General features: G+C 44.4%; 1 protein-coding gene across 3 annotated transcripts in view; it reads left to right on the top strand.

Moving 5' to 3' along the window:
• LOC147623970 (3-hydroxyacyl-[acyl-carrier-protein] dehydratase FERN, mitochondrial-like) overlaps positions 1 to 15,875 on the top strand; it is a 40,721-nt gene extending 24,846 nt beyond the window's left edge. The window contains exons 3-4 of one of the 3 annotated variants that reach the window (XM_086820636.1): positions 7,844 to 7,976; positions 15,729 to 15,875. In XM_086820636.1, the coding sequence (XP_086676762.1) occupies positions 7,844 to 7,943 (100 nt within the window). In that variant the 3' untranslated portion in view covers positions 7,944 to 7,976; positions 15,729 to 15,875. Of the gene's footprint in view, positions 1 to 7,843; positions 12,066 to 15,728 lie in introns of those variants that run through there. The other 2 variants (XM_086820638.1, XM_086820635.1) reach the window with 2 other exon arrangements.
• The last annotated feature ends 1,618 nt before the right edge of the window (positions 15,876 to 17,493 follow it).

Genomic DNA, 17,493 nt, shown 5'->3' with positions numbered 1-17,493 from the left:
CTTGACGTCCATCTGGAAAACGGGCCATCTATGATGTCCTGCAAGTGCAAGAACGGTGCGAATGGTAGTCATTCGGGCCGTTGGAGCGAAAGTCTCATCGAAGTCGACACCGGGGCGCTGAGCATAACCCTTGGCAACCAACCTCGCCTTGTGCTTGTCCAAGCTGCCATCAGCTCGGAACTTTGATTTGAAAATCCAACGCACACCAATCACCTTACGCTGCAGAGGCCGAGGCACCAAAATCCAAGTGCCATTCCGTTCGATAGCATCCAGCTCTGTCTGCATAGCATGACGCCAAGACTCATGTGAAAGAGCCTCGTCTACAGAAGTGGGATCAGAAGGACCATTAATAATTGTAGACATAAGAGCATAATTAACAAACATGTTGCCCTCATGAATTTGTTTCCCTGTAACTCTGGAAGAACGCCGAAGAGAACCAGGCGGAGGAGCAGAAGGAAGCTCACGTAACCCAGAGTCACGAACTGTCTGATAATACCAACCAGGTACAGATCTGCTCGAACTCGCCGGAGGAGGAGCAGGGTCATCATCATCTGACTGAGAATCCTCAGCTGGAGGTGTGACAGTAACAGCGGGAGCAGGAGGATGAGTAGGAGGAGGAGAAGGAGGTGCAGGAAGAAGAAGCTCACCAAGCTCACCACCCCCCTCTGAAGATGTAGGAGTCTCGTCGAACACCACATCACGGCTCACAATAACTTTACCGGCTTGAGGATCATAAAGACGATATGCCTTGGACACAGTGCTGTATCCGAGAAAAGTCATGCGCTGAGACTTCGAGTCCAACTTGGAGCGGTGCTCCTTAGGCACATGAACATACGCGGTACATCCAAATATCCGGAAATGAACAACAGAGGGCTTCTCACCATGGAAAGCCTCATATGGAGTTTTGTCGGGAAGAGCAGCAGTAGGAGACCTATTCTGAATGTAGACAGCAGTGGAAGCCGCCTCAGCCCAGAAACGTCGAGGTAATGAAGAATGCTCAAGCATAGCACGGGCCATCTCCATAATGGTCCTATTCTTCCTCTCGGCAACTCCATTCTGAGATGGAGTATATGCTGTAGTAAGCTGTCTCCGAATGCCATGTGTCTTGCAATATTGCTTAAACTCCTGGGATGTAAACTCACCCCCTCCATCGGTCCTGAGAGCCTTGACCGAGTGACCGGTCTCTTTTTCCACCTCGGCTTTCCAATCACAGAAGTGATGAAAAGTCTCATCCTTGGTCTTCAGAAAGAAAACCCAAGTATATCTGGTAAAATCATCCACCATCACGAGCATGTACAACGCCTTACTCAAAGACGCGGTACTCATAGGACCACACAAGTCTGCATGAATGAGAGCAAGTGATGTCGAAGATCTGTGTGTCGCCTCCTTCGGAAAGGCGGCTCGGTGCTGCTTCCCCTGCAAACAAGAGGAACAAGGAGAAGACGGAGCCTTGATGGTTGGTAATCCATCAACCAACCCATCCTTCGAAGCTCGCTGCAGAAGCTGATAGCTCAAATGGCCAAACCGAGCATGCCAAAGAGCAGAAGAAGCACCAGAAGAAAGCAGAGCGGTCAGTTTGTAGAGACCACTATCTTGGACTCCCTGAGCCAAGATGCTACCAGTCGCTTTATCACGAATGGTAATCTCATAACGAGAAAAGATCACCTCCGCACCCTGAGCTGTAAGAGCACTCACTGACAAAAGGTTAAAAGCCAAATCTGGAATATACAGAACGTCAGAGAAGTACCTCTTGTCCTCTTCAGAACGGAAGATGGGGATAGTGCCATGACCATGCACTGGCACAGAAGAAGAATCACCCAGAGTGATCTCGCCTGTTCTGGCAGTGAAGTCCTCGAACCAATCTCGATGGGGTGTCATATGAGCAGTAGCACCGCTATCAACAATCCAAGACCGTGACTGAGAAGTCACAAGAGCAAGTATACGCCGAGTACCTGCTAAGAGAAGAATTCCATCATCCTTCTTGGGTTGAGACACCGCCGTTGAGGAAGAGTTCTTTGCTGCTTCATCACGCTTCTTCTTGTGACATTGGGGTGACTTGTGACCCTTCTTGCCACAATAATGACATTCAATGTCCTTATTCTTTGAAGATTTGTTATCTTTATCCTTATCGGAATCCTTGGAGTTCTTGTCAGAACCCCCTTTACCTTTCTTTTGTTGAGACTTCCCTTTATCTCGTGCTGCCAAAGCTCCATCAGGGCCACCGGAGGTGCCAGTCCGCTCCTCAAAGCGAGACTCTATCTGCATAATGGAGGGGAGAACTTCCTCCCAAGTAACTGGAACAGGACGAGGAGAAGAAACCAGAGACTGAAAGTATGCATCAAACCTCTCTGGAAGTTTGGAGAGCAGCCGAATAGCCATATCCTCTGTGGAGATGTCCTTGCCACAAACAGCAAGCTCGTCCCGGAGATCTTTCATCTTCGAGATGAAAGCAGATAAAGATGGAAACGCAGAAACTGATAAGTTCATAAGTTGCTTTTCCAATGCCAAAATCCGACCCGGAGACTTAATCTCATAGAGATCTGCAAAAGCCTTCCAAACTTCATGTGCAGCATCAGCTGTACGCACATGAGAGAGAACAGCATCCTGACAGTTCAACATCAGAAAGGAAAAAACACGTCGATCATTCGACTGCCAAATATCAATATGTGCCTGAGTCACACCACCGGAAGCAAGGGTGGGAGGGGTGGCATTGGCTGGTGTAACAAGCCAATCCCAGAGATCCACGCCACGCAAGGCCGATTTCACCTTCACCTTCCATAGGGTGTAGTTGGAACCATCCAACTTGGCAGACTCTGCAAACATATGAAGAGAAGTGGGAGCAGCCATCACAAGAGCTTGGGCTCAATCTCAAGAAATGCACAATCTCTGAAGAAAAGGTGTCCTCCACAGGTACCAAGAGTGCCACCAAAGCCTGCAACACCACAAGCCCCCTCTGCAAAGGGAAAGAACCACTGGAGAGGAAAACGCAGCAATGAAGAAGTGCTGTCCTGTAGAAAACAGGCCGCCTGCAGTCCAATCTCCAAGTGGGCAATGAAACGCTGATCTCCAAGAGCCAGATGGCTGAATCGGTGAAGCCAATCTGAAGAAAAACTGACCAGCAGAGTGCTGTCCAGAAAACGCAGCAGCAAAAAGCTATGGATCTGGAAGAAAACGCAGAGGAGGTGGTGCTGAAAACAGGGCTGAATCTGGGGCAGCAGAAAGGTTGCTAAACCTAGAGCGATGATACCATGAAAGAGTGCACAGAGCGGAAGCAGAGTGGCACTAGAATGTGCTGAACAGAGAGTGCAAGAGAGAAAGAGATATGGAGCAAACTATGCTGAATATACTGAACCAAAACAGTCCCAAGCAAGAGACAGTGATAGTCTCATAAGTGAGGGAGCAAATAACTACAAGACTCTATGAAAAATGAGAGGCCAGCACCCACTATTTATAGTGGGGAAGAGCTGGCCGACTGGAGCATGGAAACAGGCCGATTGGAGCTGTTGGACATAGCTCCCTAGAAAAATGCCAGAAAGGCTGGGAAAAATCCCAGAAAAATACTAAAAAAGGGGTGGCCAGCCCACAAACAAGGGCCATGCAAAAGGGGACCAAATGGGCACCATACAGAGCAGAAACTGGGGATGAAAGTGCTAACACAGTGCCCCCATAAGAAAGCTCTTGGACAGAAAGATGCTCAGTTAGAGCTTGTGTATACAGATGTATGTGAGATGCCTCAGCTTTCTTTGGGAGGGGCAAAATATTTTGTGTCTTTTATAGATGATGCCACACGCAAGGTATGAGTCTATCCTCTTCGTTTGAAGAGTGATACATTCTCAGTGTTTGAGAAGTTTGTTGCTCTTGTTGAGAATCAAACTGGCAAAACACTGAAGGCTTTGCGTTCCGACAATGGTGGAGAGTATATGTCCAAACAGTTTCAGGACTTTTGTGATGCTAAAGGCATCAAGAGGGAGCTCTCTACTCCTTACGATCCTCCACAAAACGGGTCAGCAGAGAGGATGAACAGGACCATTCAGGAGAAGGTCCGTTCTATGTTGTCACATGCTGCGTTACCTCATGGTTTTTGGACTGAAGCTGTTATGACAGCCGTTCATCTTATAAACAGGTCACCCAAAACGAGGCTTGGTGGGAAAGTGACAGAGGAAGTATGGACAGGGAAGCCTCCGTCCTACAAGCACTTGAGAGTGTTTGGTTGTGTTGCGTACGTGCACATACGCAGGGAAATACGCACCAAACTTGATCCTAAGTCTCACAAATGCATATTCCTAGGATATGGTGACAGAGGTGAAATGGGGTATAGACTTTGGGATCCAGTCAATAAAAAGATTATACGCAGCAATGATGTCATTTTTGATGAAACATGCATGTATAAGGAGCCTGCAAGGCAACAGGAGCCTGGCAGAGTCATCTTTGATGATGATGGACATCATGGACAACAACAAAGGGCTGTAAATCAGCCATTACAGCAACAAAACCAGCCCTTAAATGGTGTTGAAAATGGTCCAAATGGACAGCCAGAGTTGGCAGAAGATATCCCTATGGATATCCCACAGTTAGAGGAGATACCGGGCATGATTTTTCAACCTTATGGCATGGAACAGGAGCCACCAATAGGTGATATGCAGGCTGGACAGCAACCTGCAAATGATGGTCATTGGGTACGGAGGTCCACAAGACCCTCCAAAGCCCCTGACAGGTTTGTTCTAGGGGTTGACTACTTGATGCTCACTGACTGTGGGGAGCCCTCTTGTTATAAGGAGGCTTTACAGAGGGCAGACAAGGCTCTTTGGGAGCATGCCATGAAGTCAGAGATGGATTCTCTGCACAAAAATGGGACATGGAAGTTGGTGCATTTGCCTACAGGCAAGAAGGTTTTGCCTTGCAAGTGGGTTTACAGGCTCAAAGTTGCACCAGATGCAAAGCTAAGATACAAAGCCAAGTTAGTGGCTAAGGGCTTCAAGCAGGAATATGGTGTGGACTTTGATGAGATCTTCTCTCCAGTGGTCAAAATGACCACACTTAGAGCTGTATTAGCTTTGGTTGCTCATGATGATCTGGACTTGATTCAGATGGATGTGAAGACTGCTTTTCTTCACGGTGATCTCCATGAGGAGATATATATGCAACAGCCAGAGGGTTATGCAGTAAATGGAAAGGAGAATCTTGTATGCAAGCTAAAAAAGAGTCTTTATGGGCTCAAACAGGCACCAAGGGAATGGTATCATAAATTTGATACATTCATGAAATCACAGGATTTCAGGAGGAGTGACATAGATCACTGCTTATACACCAAGAAAGCTTTGGATGGCAGTCTATTGATCCTCATCTTGTATGTTGATGATATGTTGATTGCCGAGAAATCTCGTAAAGAGATGGATGTCTTGAAGAAGAGGCTGCATCAAACCTTTGATATGAAGGATTTGGGTGATGCAAATCACATCTTGGGTATGCGGATACTTCGGGACAGAAATCAGCATGTGTTGTATTTGTCTCAGAAGGAATACATTGGCAAAGTTTTGCAGAGATTCAATATGGACGGGGGGAAGAAGACTAGTACTCCTTTGCCTCCATATGTGAAACTCAGTGCTATGGACAGCCCACAGTCAGATAGTGACAGGGCTGATATGGCCAAGATTCCGTATGCTTCAGCTTGTGGCAGTCTCATGTATGCCATGGTTGCTACTAGGCCGGACATTGCATTTGTAGTGGGAGTGGTTTCTAGATACATGGCCAAACCTGGCAAGAAGCATTGGGAAGCAGTGAAAGGTGTCATGAGATACCTGAAGGGCACACAGGATATGTGCATTTGTTTTGGCAAACAGGATGCATTAGTGCATGGTTACACGGATTCGGATTATGCCGGTCATCCAGATAACCGGAAGTCTACTACCGGTTATGTGTTTACATTCACAGGAGGTGCTGTGTCATGGATATCCAAGATGCATAAGTGCACTGCCTTATCTACTATAGAGGCCGAGCATATTGCAGCCACAGAGGCTTGCAAGGAGGCATTATGGCTATCTCGGTTAGTGGTTGATTTGGGTTATACAGGGGATATTCCATTGTTGCATTGTGACAGTCAGAGTGCCATCCAGTTGGCAAAGAACCCTGTCTTTTATGCAAAGACGAAGCATGTGGATGTGAAGTATCACTTCATCAGAGAGGTGATAGAGAACAAGCAAATTCAGCTTGTTAAGATTCATACGGATGACAACCCGGCTGATCTGTTGACAAAGAGTTTGCCTCCAGAGCGGTTTGCTCATTGCAGACACTTGATGGGCATTGGATGAGGCCAGTTTCAGCCTTGATATGGCCTTGTATATTATCATGTATATGCTGATTTTTTCTTTTCCCATTTAAGGGCACTTTGCCTTTAAGTGGGAGGTTGTTGGGGTAAAGGCATTATGCCCACCCTTATAGTGTGTACAAGCCCATAAGTTATAGTACATAGTACACTTAGTACTTTTAATGTACTAAGTGCATTATGTGTACTAGTGCAATATACATGTGTGATAGGGGAGTCACACACTCAATGCTTGAGTTGACTTATCCCCACAACACTCTCTCTCTCTCTCTCCCTTCTTCTCTGTGTGTTTGTCTCTCACATGAAACCTAACCCTAATTCTTTCTTCCATTCATTATGTGTGTGTGTGTGTGTGTGTGTGTGGAGTGCGTAGCTTGATACAAAGTTCTACACCCACTATTGGGCACTGATGACGTTAGTGGGGATGTCATTGTATCTAGTCCATACTATGCATAATGGAGTTGATAGTTATATAGTCTTGTGGGTTGACTACCATGAGTATATAACATGCACGTTCCTAAAAGGTGAATTTGGGCATGTTCCTGGATTCATCTAGGTATATAGTTCAGCCGTATTAGCGGATCAACTCCCCGATCGAAGCAGCACCACACCTGCTTTTGTGTGGAGTCACCCAACTGAATTGAGGAGTTTTCGTCCGAGTTGCGGCCAATTGATATTGTGCTTATTCTTTCTATCTTTAGTGGTGCATTTGCCCTATCAACTACTTATTTGCTGTACTAATTCTTTCTATTTGCTACTTCCGTTAGTGCTAGGCTTCATTATGACCGAGTCTGCCCTGCATCTCTGGAGGTTTGACAGAAACTCAGTACGAAGGCCTTTGTGTGAATAAATGCTCTTATGTGTGTGTGTGTGTGTGTGTGGAGTTCATGTGTGAGAGCATATCTTGATGTAGAGTTCTACACCCGCTATTGGGCACTGATGACGTTAGTGGGGATGTCGTAGTATCTAGTCCATACTATGCATAATGGAGTTGATAGTTATATAGTCTTGTGGGTTGACTACCATGAGTATATAACATGCACGTTTCTAAAAGGTGAATTTGGGCATGTTCTTGGATTCATCTAGGTATATATATATATATATATATATATATATATATAGAGAGAGAGAGAGAGAGAGAGAGAGAGAGAGAGAGAGAATTATACTAAATGTCTTCAAAAGATGCAATGGGTCTACGAGACCAAAAGTGGTACAAGGGTTCCATGCACCATGGTGAGCATGTGTGTACATGTGAAAACACATGTGAAGGATACATCTCCAAGCCGGTACAAGAAAAGAGGAGAGAGAGAGAGTTCTGTCAATGTCTACAAAAGACCAAAGGGTTTATGAGACCAAAAGTGTTTCAATATGTCCATCAAGCGATTGAATTATGGAAAAAAACATAAAAGACTAACTAGAGTTGAAAAAAAAACAGCCATGTAAGTGCTGGTGGTACAATGTTACAAGGAGAGAGAGAGAGAGAGAGAGAGAGTTTATCGTTTCTTAAATTTTGGGTTGCAGTGTTGAGTTCAATATGGAGTGCTACAAGAAGGAAGGGAGAATCTTGGTGCTTGAAGGAAAAAGCACAGTTGTTGTTCCTGTTTGTGAGCACTCCAAATGACGACGACTGAAAGTGGGGAAGTATGTAGCAGCGGTAGGTTCATTTTGAGTTTGCTATGTATTTTTTGAGTTTGTGGTAGAAAGAAGCTGGAATGACTACAAGATAATCTAGATGCAGAATGATCGGGTTACAAAAAATGTGGTTTCTTCTGTGTAGAAAGTCCATACTCTTGTGACACGGTTTGAAAAATCAAGATGCTGAAAAAGGGTAGTGGGGTCAGTAGTCATAAATCTTGCAATGCAGGTACTTACCTTAGTGCTATGCTTCATTGGGGGAGGGGGAAACAACCACACAAATCTATAGTGCGAAGTGGGCTCACTACCATTGTCAGTGAGAAAGGGATCATGATGCTATCCTCAAGAAGGCCTCCTGACGCTTCTGCATACAATCTGAACCATTTTGAAGCTTCCACCCACTAGCCATGGAGGGTATGAATGATGGTCTATAGTGCCAAGTGGACTCACCACCATTGTCAGTGAGAAAGGGATCGTGACGACAAATCCTCAAGAGGGCCTCCCGGTGCTTTCGCATGCGGTATGAACCATCCAGAAGCTTCCCCCACTAGCCACGGAGGGTATGAATGAGGCGAATACTCTTGATGGACTCCGTTGGTGGAGTGAGGGTGCCTTTGATGGCTTCGTTGGATTGGGCTCTCCAAATGTGCCATGCAGCAGTACTGTCGCAAATCTCCCATCTTTAGCAAGAACTTGGATTCTAGTGACTAGTAGATGGAGTTGCAGAAATATGAAGGTGAGAGACTTGAAGGGCTAGTCCCCTACCCTCCTCCTCATATGCTATAACGGCATGTGCCTTAGTGGCCCAAGCAACACCGTCCTACGTAATAGTGCAAGAAGGAGCCCTATCTATTGTAAAGATGCAGAGGATTAGCTGCCAAAGCTGTTGAGCCTTCAGGAAATCCCAAAGAGAATGATGTTGGGACTCGTAGGGGTGGCCACATGTTAGACCTAATGTTGGCCTACCTCTAATAGCCAGCAAAGTGCCAACTGCCACTCTTATTTGCTAGTTGTTGCCACATAAAGAGAGTGATCATGGTCGAAAACTATTCCACAGCCTCTTCCAGAAATTAGAGTGTGTACGGTGAGGCATTGGGATTGCTAGTGTCTTGCTATTGCGGGAGTGTTCTCAACCTCTAGCATCTGAATCCTACGGCCCAACCTTGCAATGTATGCAAAAAAAGGGGGTACTAGGAGTCTTCCTTGTCCTTTGGATCATGCCATGCCCACTCTTGTGGGTCCCACGAGAGGTGCGTGAGTGGCTAGCCCTCCTAAAAATCCACAAACGCCAGTCTCTCTCTCTCTCTCTCTCTGTGGCCACCTTGTCCCTTGGAGGGTCAATGTGCTACTCATGTGCATGGAAACCAATCACCCTCACCCATTGCAAGATGTGTCTCCTGAAATCCTCCAAGGGGGGCTTTGCTCTCTCTAGTCTACCATGAGGTCCAATAGAGAAGGTGAGTAAGGCAGAGCTTGCATCCGCACCATGAATTGCCAAGGCTATATCATGCATGGTGAACATTACCAGTCATTGTGGGGGAGGAGGGTTCGGGATCGGGGCCAACCACTCCGGAGGGATGGTAGAGTCGATGTTGAGGTTGAGTTTGTCCTTGCCTCGGATCCCAGTAAGGCCTCTCTCTTGGGCCTCTGGGGACAACTGTTTGAATGTAAGCCAATCTCTAATTGACCTAGCGGGACTCGTGCTCAAAGCTCCCCACTTTACGAGCCCAAGCATGTGACCACTAGGTAGATTTACCAAGGGATTCCAGATCGGAGGCTAATAGAGATGCTCCTCGGGGGCTACCGAATCTGATTGTTGTAGGGCCGTCCTAAGATGATCCTAAGCATGCAAGAGACCAACTGCAAATTTGTCCTCAAATGCTAGGCTAAAGCCATGAGCCCACATCTCCATGAAAATTCATCTTGTGCTCTGAGGCCAAGGGCCTCCCAAAATCGGGGTGCTTAGACGGAGATCCTAGCCAGTAGGAGGAAGTTTGTCCAGGGCTCGCTGTTGCTGAGAAGAAGGCCTCAAACAATCAACTTGCCCAAAAGACGGCTTTGAATGGAGGGGTAGATGATGCCCATGCCCCTTTGCAATGAGGGTTGTTTATCACTCTATAGGCCGCCTTGTCCCAGGTAGGCCTCCCACGTTGCCAGCCCATAGAAAGTTGCAAATTAACCACTGAACCTAATCAATACAAGCTCAAGAGAAGGCCTAGCAAGAGGTGTCACACCACATGGTAGGGAGAAAAACCTGGTTCCCCACGAGCCCAACCATCTAAAGAAAGCTTGGCTGAACTCTAGGATAGCAGCTTCTTCCGAACTTGGTTCCCCACCACAGCCCATCCATCTAAAGAAAACTTGGTTGAACTCCACTATAGCATGACCATCTAAAGAAAGTTTGGCTGAACTCCAGTATAGCCCGACCATCTAGACCATCTAAAGAAAGCTTGGATGAACTCCAGTATAGCCCGACCATCTAGACCATCTAAAGAAAGCTTGGATGAACTCCAATATAGTAGCTTTTTTCGAATGCTTAGAAGAAGAGGGTCTAGCTATTACTCAGGGGAGATATCAATGCCCACTTAGCATCCAAGATAATGAATCGGAGTGCCTCTCAAGACCCATTGGAAAGCTTCAACTAGAGTTGTTTGATTTGCGATGAGCCAACCCAAAATCTGCACAACTTGTGCCGATTGTTTGATTTGCACTATCGATGCATGACAAAAGAGCTCTATCACCATAGTGAACCTCTGGAGGTTCCCCTTGTCCCCAAACAAGTATGTTATTATGGCATCGATAATTCACGTAGCTCCTCTTACATGCGGATGGGAAGACACACATTGAAGCTCGGTCTCTTGGGTGGAGAGAGAATTACTCATGGCCTCGGCAACAAACAAAAAGAGATAAGGTGCTAGTGGGTAGCCTTGCCGGACCGAACAAGAGCGAAAATATGTTGCCTCTAGCATTGTGAATGAGAACTTGACTGTCCAACATCCAAACTTACGTGTGGTCTAGTATTACACAAGAAGATAAACTACCAACCAATTTCATGTATAAGGTCTTATCCACAAGGTCTAAGGTGTCTTCAACGTGTAGCTTTAGATCAACCTCCATTAGGGTATCAAAGTGCCTTACATTTGGTCATGCCCAATTCCTTGAGTATCTCACTTGCATATTTTTTCTAAGAGATGAAAATGTTATCTGGCTTCTACCAAACCTCAATCCCCAACAATAATGCACAAGCCCAAGATCTATCATCTCAAACTCTACACTAACCATCTGTTGTGTTTGTGAGATCTTTTTTTGGTGATTCCCTATTAAGATGAGGTCATCTACATAGAGAATAATGACCATATACTTCCCTTACTCACAAAAGATATACAAATTTGCATCTCAAGGACTATGTAAGAGACTAATACTCATAAAGTAAGCATTAATTCTCTGTTACATGGTTGCTATCCACTCTAGATTCCCTTGCTCTTGAAAATCGAGTAGTAGTGTGCCAAATCTAATCCAATCTATCTTTAAACCATCTAGCCTCTTAGGCCACCTTCCCATGTGAATACGAGAATGTCAAGCACTCGGACTCCTCAACCATGGTTATTGCTCTCATAATGGGGGCCATACAAACATGAGCTTGGCAGTGCCTAGACAATACAATATAAGGGTGGAGCATTGATATCCCCAATGCCCCTCCTCAATGTCTACCCAAATGTGAACTACCTTTGTGGTCCGATGTTGAGTTGATGAAGATGCAACTTCATGTGATCTCTGCTAAGAGCCTTTGTGAGTGAAGATGTCTGCACAATTTCTTTGCCATTGGCTAGTAGACCATCTTGACTTCCTTGAACATTATGAGCTTGCACACAAAGTGATAACGAATCTAAATATGTTTCATGCAAGCATGAAACACAAGATCCCGAGCAATGGCCATGCAATTTTAGTTATCACATTACAACATTGTAGGCTGCTTCTACACCACTTCCATATCATGTATAATCCTCCTCGGCCGCAATGCCTCACATGATGCAAAGCATGTATCTTTGTACTTAGCCTTTGTTTGATGAGAGTGTAACAGTGGGCTATTTCTCACTGATCCAAAAAATACATCCTGAACCAAGAGAAAAATAATACACACTATAAGTGAGCGCTTGGTATCCGAATCACTTGCCTAATCTCAGTCACAAAACCCACTGAGTGTCTTGTCCGTAGCATAGTACCTTGGATGCATTGCAACACCCATATACCTACTTTTTAATGATTCTCAGGGGGCTTGTTTTTTGGAGGACCTGCTCAAAACACCAACATAAAAAACGATGTATGGTCTATTATTACGTAAGAAGATAAGACTACCAACAAGCTTCTTACATATAGTCTCATCCCCATAAGGTTTGAGGTGTCTTCGACAAACAACTTCAAATCATGGTCATGTCAAATGGCTTATCTCACTTGCATATTTCTCCTAACAAATGAAAACTTTATATGGCTTTGACAAGACCTTAATCCCCAAACAAAAATGCATGAGCCCAAGATCTGTCATCTCAAAAAGGTTGCACCAAGCATATGTTGTGTTTGTGCGATCTTTTTCTACTGATCCCCTATCAAGAAGAGGTCATCTACATACAGAACAATGACCATATACTTCCCATGCTCATAAAAGACATACAAATTTGCATCTGAAGGATTGCGTAAGAGATCAATACTCACAAAGTAAGCATTAATCCTTTAGTACCATGCTCGTGGGGAGTATTTTTACTCGTAGACTGCCTTCCATAACCTATAACCTTTGCTTTTTGAATCAAGAACCACGAAGTTACGAACTCATGTGGATGTTACACATACACCTCCTCCCTTGAGGTTTCCATTGAGGAAAGTAGATTTTACATCCATTTGGAGAATAAGCCATCGCACTTGTGATGCCAGTGCAAGTGTGGATTATTTTTGACCTTGCGGTATAGGGGAAGCAGAAGAAAGTCAAAACCTTCACCCACCGTATGCAAAAATTTTGGCAATCGACTTGTCGTGTCGTGTACTTTTCCAAAGTACCATCAGATATGTCTTTTACTTTGTAAGCCCACTTTAGTGCCAATTACCTTACATCTTGGAGGATGACCTATAAGGTCCCATGTGGTTTTTTAGGATTGAATCATATTCTACTTGCATGACTTCGAATCCGCTTGTGCTTCAACAAAGGTCGTATGCCCCTGAATCTCGAGTACCTCTATCATAAGAGAAAAATTCATAAGTCCTATTTTGCTTCTCTAACCTTCTGGATCTGCAAACATCTTGAGGTGCATCTTCGATGGTGGCTGGATGTTCTGATATCCAAAATTTTCCTGTATCACTTATTATTAAATGCCTTACCTTTTTGTGGCACATCATCATGCTCTTGTTCTTTATCTTTAAAATCCATGTCCATAGGAAATGGGTTGGGCTGCCCTTTCATTTGAATGCAAGGAAGCTCATGCTGGGCAGAGATTGTGTTGCTTTGGCAATTTCCTTGTTGCATGATGAAGAAGGAATCTCCTCCTCCATTTGACATGGTTGTTCTTAGTACACCACATCACGGCTCCCTATGATCTTCTTTGCCTAAGGGTCATAGAGCCAATATCCCTTTGACTCCATGCTGTAACAAAAGAAGATGCATTTCTGGCTTTTAGCATCCGATGTAGTGGAACCTTCCCTTGATCTGATAGTATAACGGGCATCAAGATATATAGTGGGCCTCTGTCTCTCTTCCTTTGTATGACAAAGCTGGCATATCCTATCCTCTGGTGTAGTTGCCCCCAGTCCATATCGGGCTATCTTCACTCTCAACAACTGATGGGATGAGGTGCAGATATGTCCAATCACACATCACACTGTAGAAGACCATCTTCGTTCCCAAGGGCTAAACGGGTGAACACCAGGTCCTTTGAGTATCCAGTTTCACAATGTCCTTCCTGATGACCCTATCCAGCTTTGTGCAATTGAGAGAAAAGGAGGGGGCCTCTATGTTGTACTGAAACGGGGGGTACCCCCATCTGCATGCCATGTATACCAAGTGCTCACTTGTGCATACCAGCATTGCGTATCTCCGTCTAGTGCCACATGTCTCAAGGACTCTACCGTGAGCTAGGGGTATCTAGAATAGAGCCTCTATCTCATGATCGGTGCATCCCCCCATCTCTGCTTGCACAATCTCATGTGGCACTGATGGCTTACTCCTTATCATGTGCGAGATCATCATCACTAGGGGCCTCTCCATCGGCTTCCACCCATCATCATATACATCTTCCATATCTAGCTCGGTTGCCTTCCCCCTCCTTCTCCTCCTGTGGTAAAAACTAGGACCCTAGATGGGAGCTCCATACAATGGTGTAAGTGTGATTAGCGTGTCAAATAGCCAGAGCTTCGTCCTCAGCTCATGAAACTGTATCCATAAGCACTACCTCTCGAGTGAGTCAAGGCTGCATAGCCACACATCAATCTAGTTTTAACCGCCTTCCGCAACACAGAGAGAACCATGATCCAACAAAAGTGATCGCAAGATATACATAAGAGGTTTGCCTATCCATTGTAGGGAGGTATAAAAGATCATAACCTTGGTCTTCCCAAGGTTCACAGTGAGGTCCTAGTCCTTGCAAAAGGCTCATAATGCATTCAAATGCCTGTGGTGAGTTACTCTTGCCAATCATGCTCCTGGTCCTTGTCTATGTAGTTAGACATCTCATTAATGTATAGCGTGAATAGAGTAGGAGACAAGGGGAAGCCCTGTTTCACTTTGATGGTGCTGTGTATGACCTCTGAGTCACCCCCCGAGGCCCATACTCGGCCAATGATAAACTCGTAAAGTATGAGGATCCCCCAAAGCATATCTACTAGTACTCCCATATCCTGAAGTCTCCACATCAATCTGGCATGTGGGATAATGTTAAAAGACTTGTAGAAGTTCACAAAGCAATAGTATGTCTAACGCCCATTAGCTCTCCCCGCCTCAATGATCCCTCGTAGCATGAAGATGTGATCCCATGTGGAGTGTCCCCTTTAGAAACCTGTGTGTCCTCGTGCTTTGAGTCTTTGCTCCTTAGCCCATCTTGCTCACCACTAGAGTGGGGGAGGTATGTTTTTTTTTCTATTTTCTATTTTCTTTTTTGATTTTTTTCCCAAGTTAATTTTGTCCCCGGAGAGAGAGAGAGAGAGGTGAGTTTTTTTTTTAATGAAAAATATTTAAAATATAAAAAAAACCCCACCTCCCCACAATCCAAGTGGCGAGCTCGCCACTTGGTATTGGGGGTGGGGGGATTTTTTTCCCAGTTTCTTTTTCCAAATTAGAGAGAGAGAGAGAGAGAGAGAGAGAGAGAGAGAGAGAGAGAGAGAGAGAGAGAGAGAGATTAATTTAAAAATTAAAACGAAAAAAAAACCCCCAACTCCCCCATCCCAATGGCTGTCCATAACACATTTAAAAAAACCACTTGGGATGGGGAGCTGATTTTTTTTTTCAATTTTCAATTTTAAACTCACCTCTCTCTCTCTCTCTCTCTCTCTCTCTCTCTCTCTCTCTCTAAGTAATTTGAAAAAAAATGAAAAAAACACCTTCCATGTCTCCCCCATCACAAAAGTAATGAGCTCGCCAGTTGGGATGGGGGAGGAACGACGTTTTTTTTTCTTTTAAATTTTTATTTTTAAATTACTTAGAGAGAGAGAGAGAGAGAGAGAGAGAGAGAGAGAGAGAAGCTTTTAACATCGTAGGAACAATCCTAAGAGACTAAAATGATCTATATGACAGGAAGTGAGATTGGAACACAAGACATGTTTGATATCAACTCCATAAACTAAACCCTTTGCCACATTTGGGCGGCAAAGGGTTAGCCCATTTTTGTTTATTTTCCCACATTTGGGAGGGAGCGAGAGAGAGAGAGAGAGAGAGAGAGAGAGAGAGAGATGGTGAGTTTAAAAAACAACAAAAAACAGTTTATTTAAGAAAAGTTTTTAAAAATCCACCTATCCAATCTCACGTGGTAAGCTTAGCACTTTGGTCTAGGGCGGTGGGGGGGGGGGGGGTTAATTTTTTTTATTTTTGTTCTATTTTCCTTTCAATTTAAATGATGACAATGTGGCATTTGAACTTCCCTACAACGGTAATAACCTAATTTCACCAATGATAGGCATCGAATAAATGTACAAGTGCCAATATGCTATATGTGGCAGTTTTAAAGTAAAACTACATAACAAAATTTTTTGTCTTGGCTTGGTTGGTGAACATAAGTGAACCATATGCAATCATTTTAACATGAATAGGATTTCTTTACATATTGTCCTATTTTGTAGGTAAGTTATCACATAGAGTTCCTAACATGGGAGGGATTTCAACAAAAGGTTATGGTTCCTTGGCAGTGTTTTTATTGCAAGACAGCTACCATTTGCATAGCATGTTGCAAGGCCTGTGTATACTATAGTATGTCACGAATGCAGATTCAACATAGGTGACGATACATTAATGGTTTGCGAGAAGCCATTAGGAAAACCATGGAGCTTGTTGAAGAAGTAGTATTGGACATGTCTTCCCTCTAGCCCACAGAAGATTCAAATGTGCATTACAAAGCGGCTAATCAATGATATTGTGGTTAGAACAGATAATGAACTACACAAGTAAATAAGCAAGAGAGAGTTATGTGGGCATGACAACAAGACAATACAATGAAAACACCACCTGGTAACCATCACAATAAAATATGATAATAGCTCCCATCAGCTAGAGTATGTGATAGAGAATAGGAGTGCAACAAAGGTCAACAAAGGAATGAGGCCTACTTGGGTAAGAAACCTTTAGCCACACACTTGAAAGTTTTTGGGTATGAATATGTGCATGTTCTAGATGCTCAAAGGACCAAAATCTTTGGAAATGGATTAGGACCACTTTCTAGGATTATGGGTTTCCCAGATTAGAGATGCCTAGAGCTCTTTCTTCTAGAGCTTCGTAGACACAGGGAGTTCTTATTTGCCAGCTGCACTCGCCCGACACACGGAGTCGTTATTTGCCAGCTGCACTAGCTCGAGGATCTCTCATTGACTCCTTCCACACTAGTGCTCTTAAGAGCAGATCTATCCACTACACTCGACCTCCAAGTTGATGCAGGAGTGATACTAGACAGAGCCATTGAGCTATGCAAAGCCTAATGCCTGTGACCCCGTGGCCCCCTACCTATTCTCGCATTACGATAGGAGGATCAGAGCCATCATTTCCCCCCCACCATAGGACTTTCTTCCGTCGGCTCAACCTGACTATGTTGGGTATCATGATGTAGCACTCTATGCAAGATATTTTAGGGTGATGCGAGCACTTGACACTCTTTGTATTGGGATCAAGCTTTGGCATTTCAGCTCTTATTCCTTTCTTTTATTTTTAATACCCACCATGATTATGTATTTCATGAACATGATGTAATCTTTTGGTCTCATAGGTCATTTTGGCCTTTTGCAGGCATTAATATAACTTTCTTCTTCTTCTTCTTCTTCTTCTTCTCTCTCTCTCTCTCTCTCTCTCTCTCTCT

This window comes from Cibotium barometz, chromosome 26 (genome assembly GCF_041138505.1).
Source record: "Cibotium barometz isolate CiBa-2024 chromosome 26, ASM4113850v1, whole genome shotgun sequence".
Classification (NCBI taxonomy): domain Eukaryota; kingdom Viridiplantae; phylum Streptophyta; class Polypodiopsida; order Cyatheales; family Cibotiaceae; genus Cibotium; species Cibotium barometz.
The sequence above is the reverse complement of the archived record's forward strand: the minus strand, read 5'-3'. Positions and strand labels throughout refer to the sequence as shown.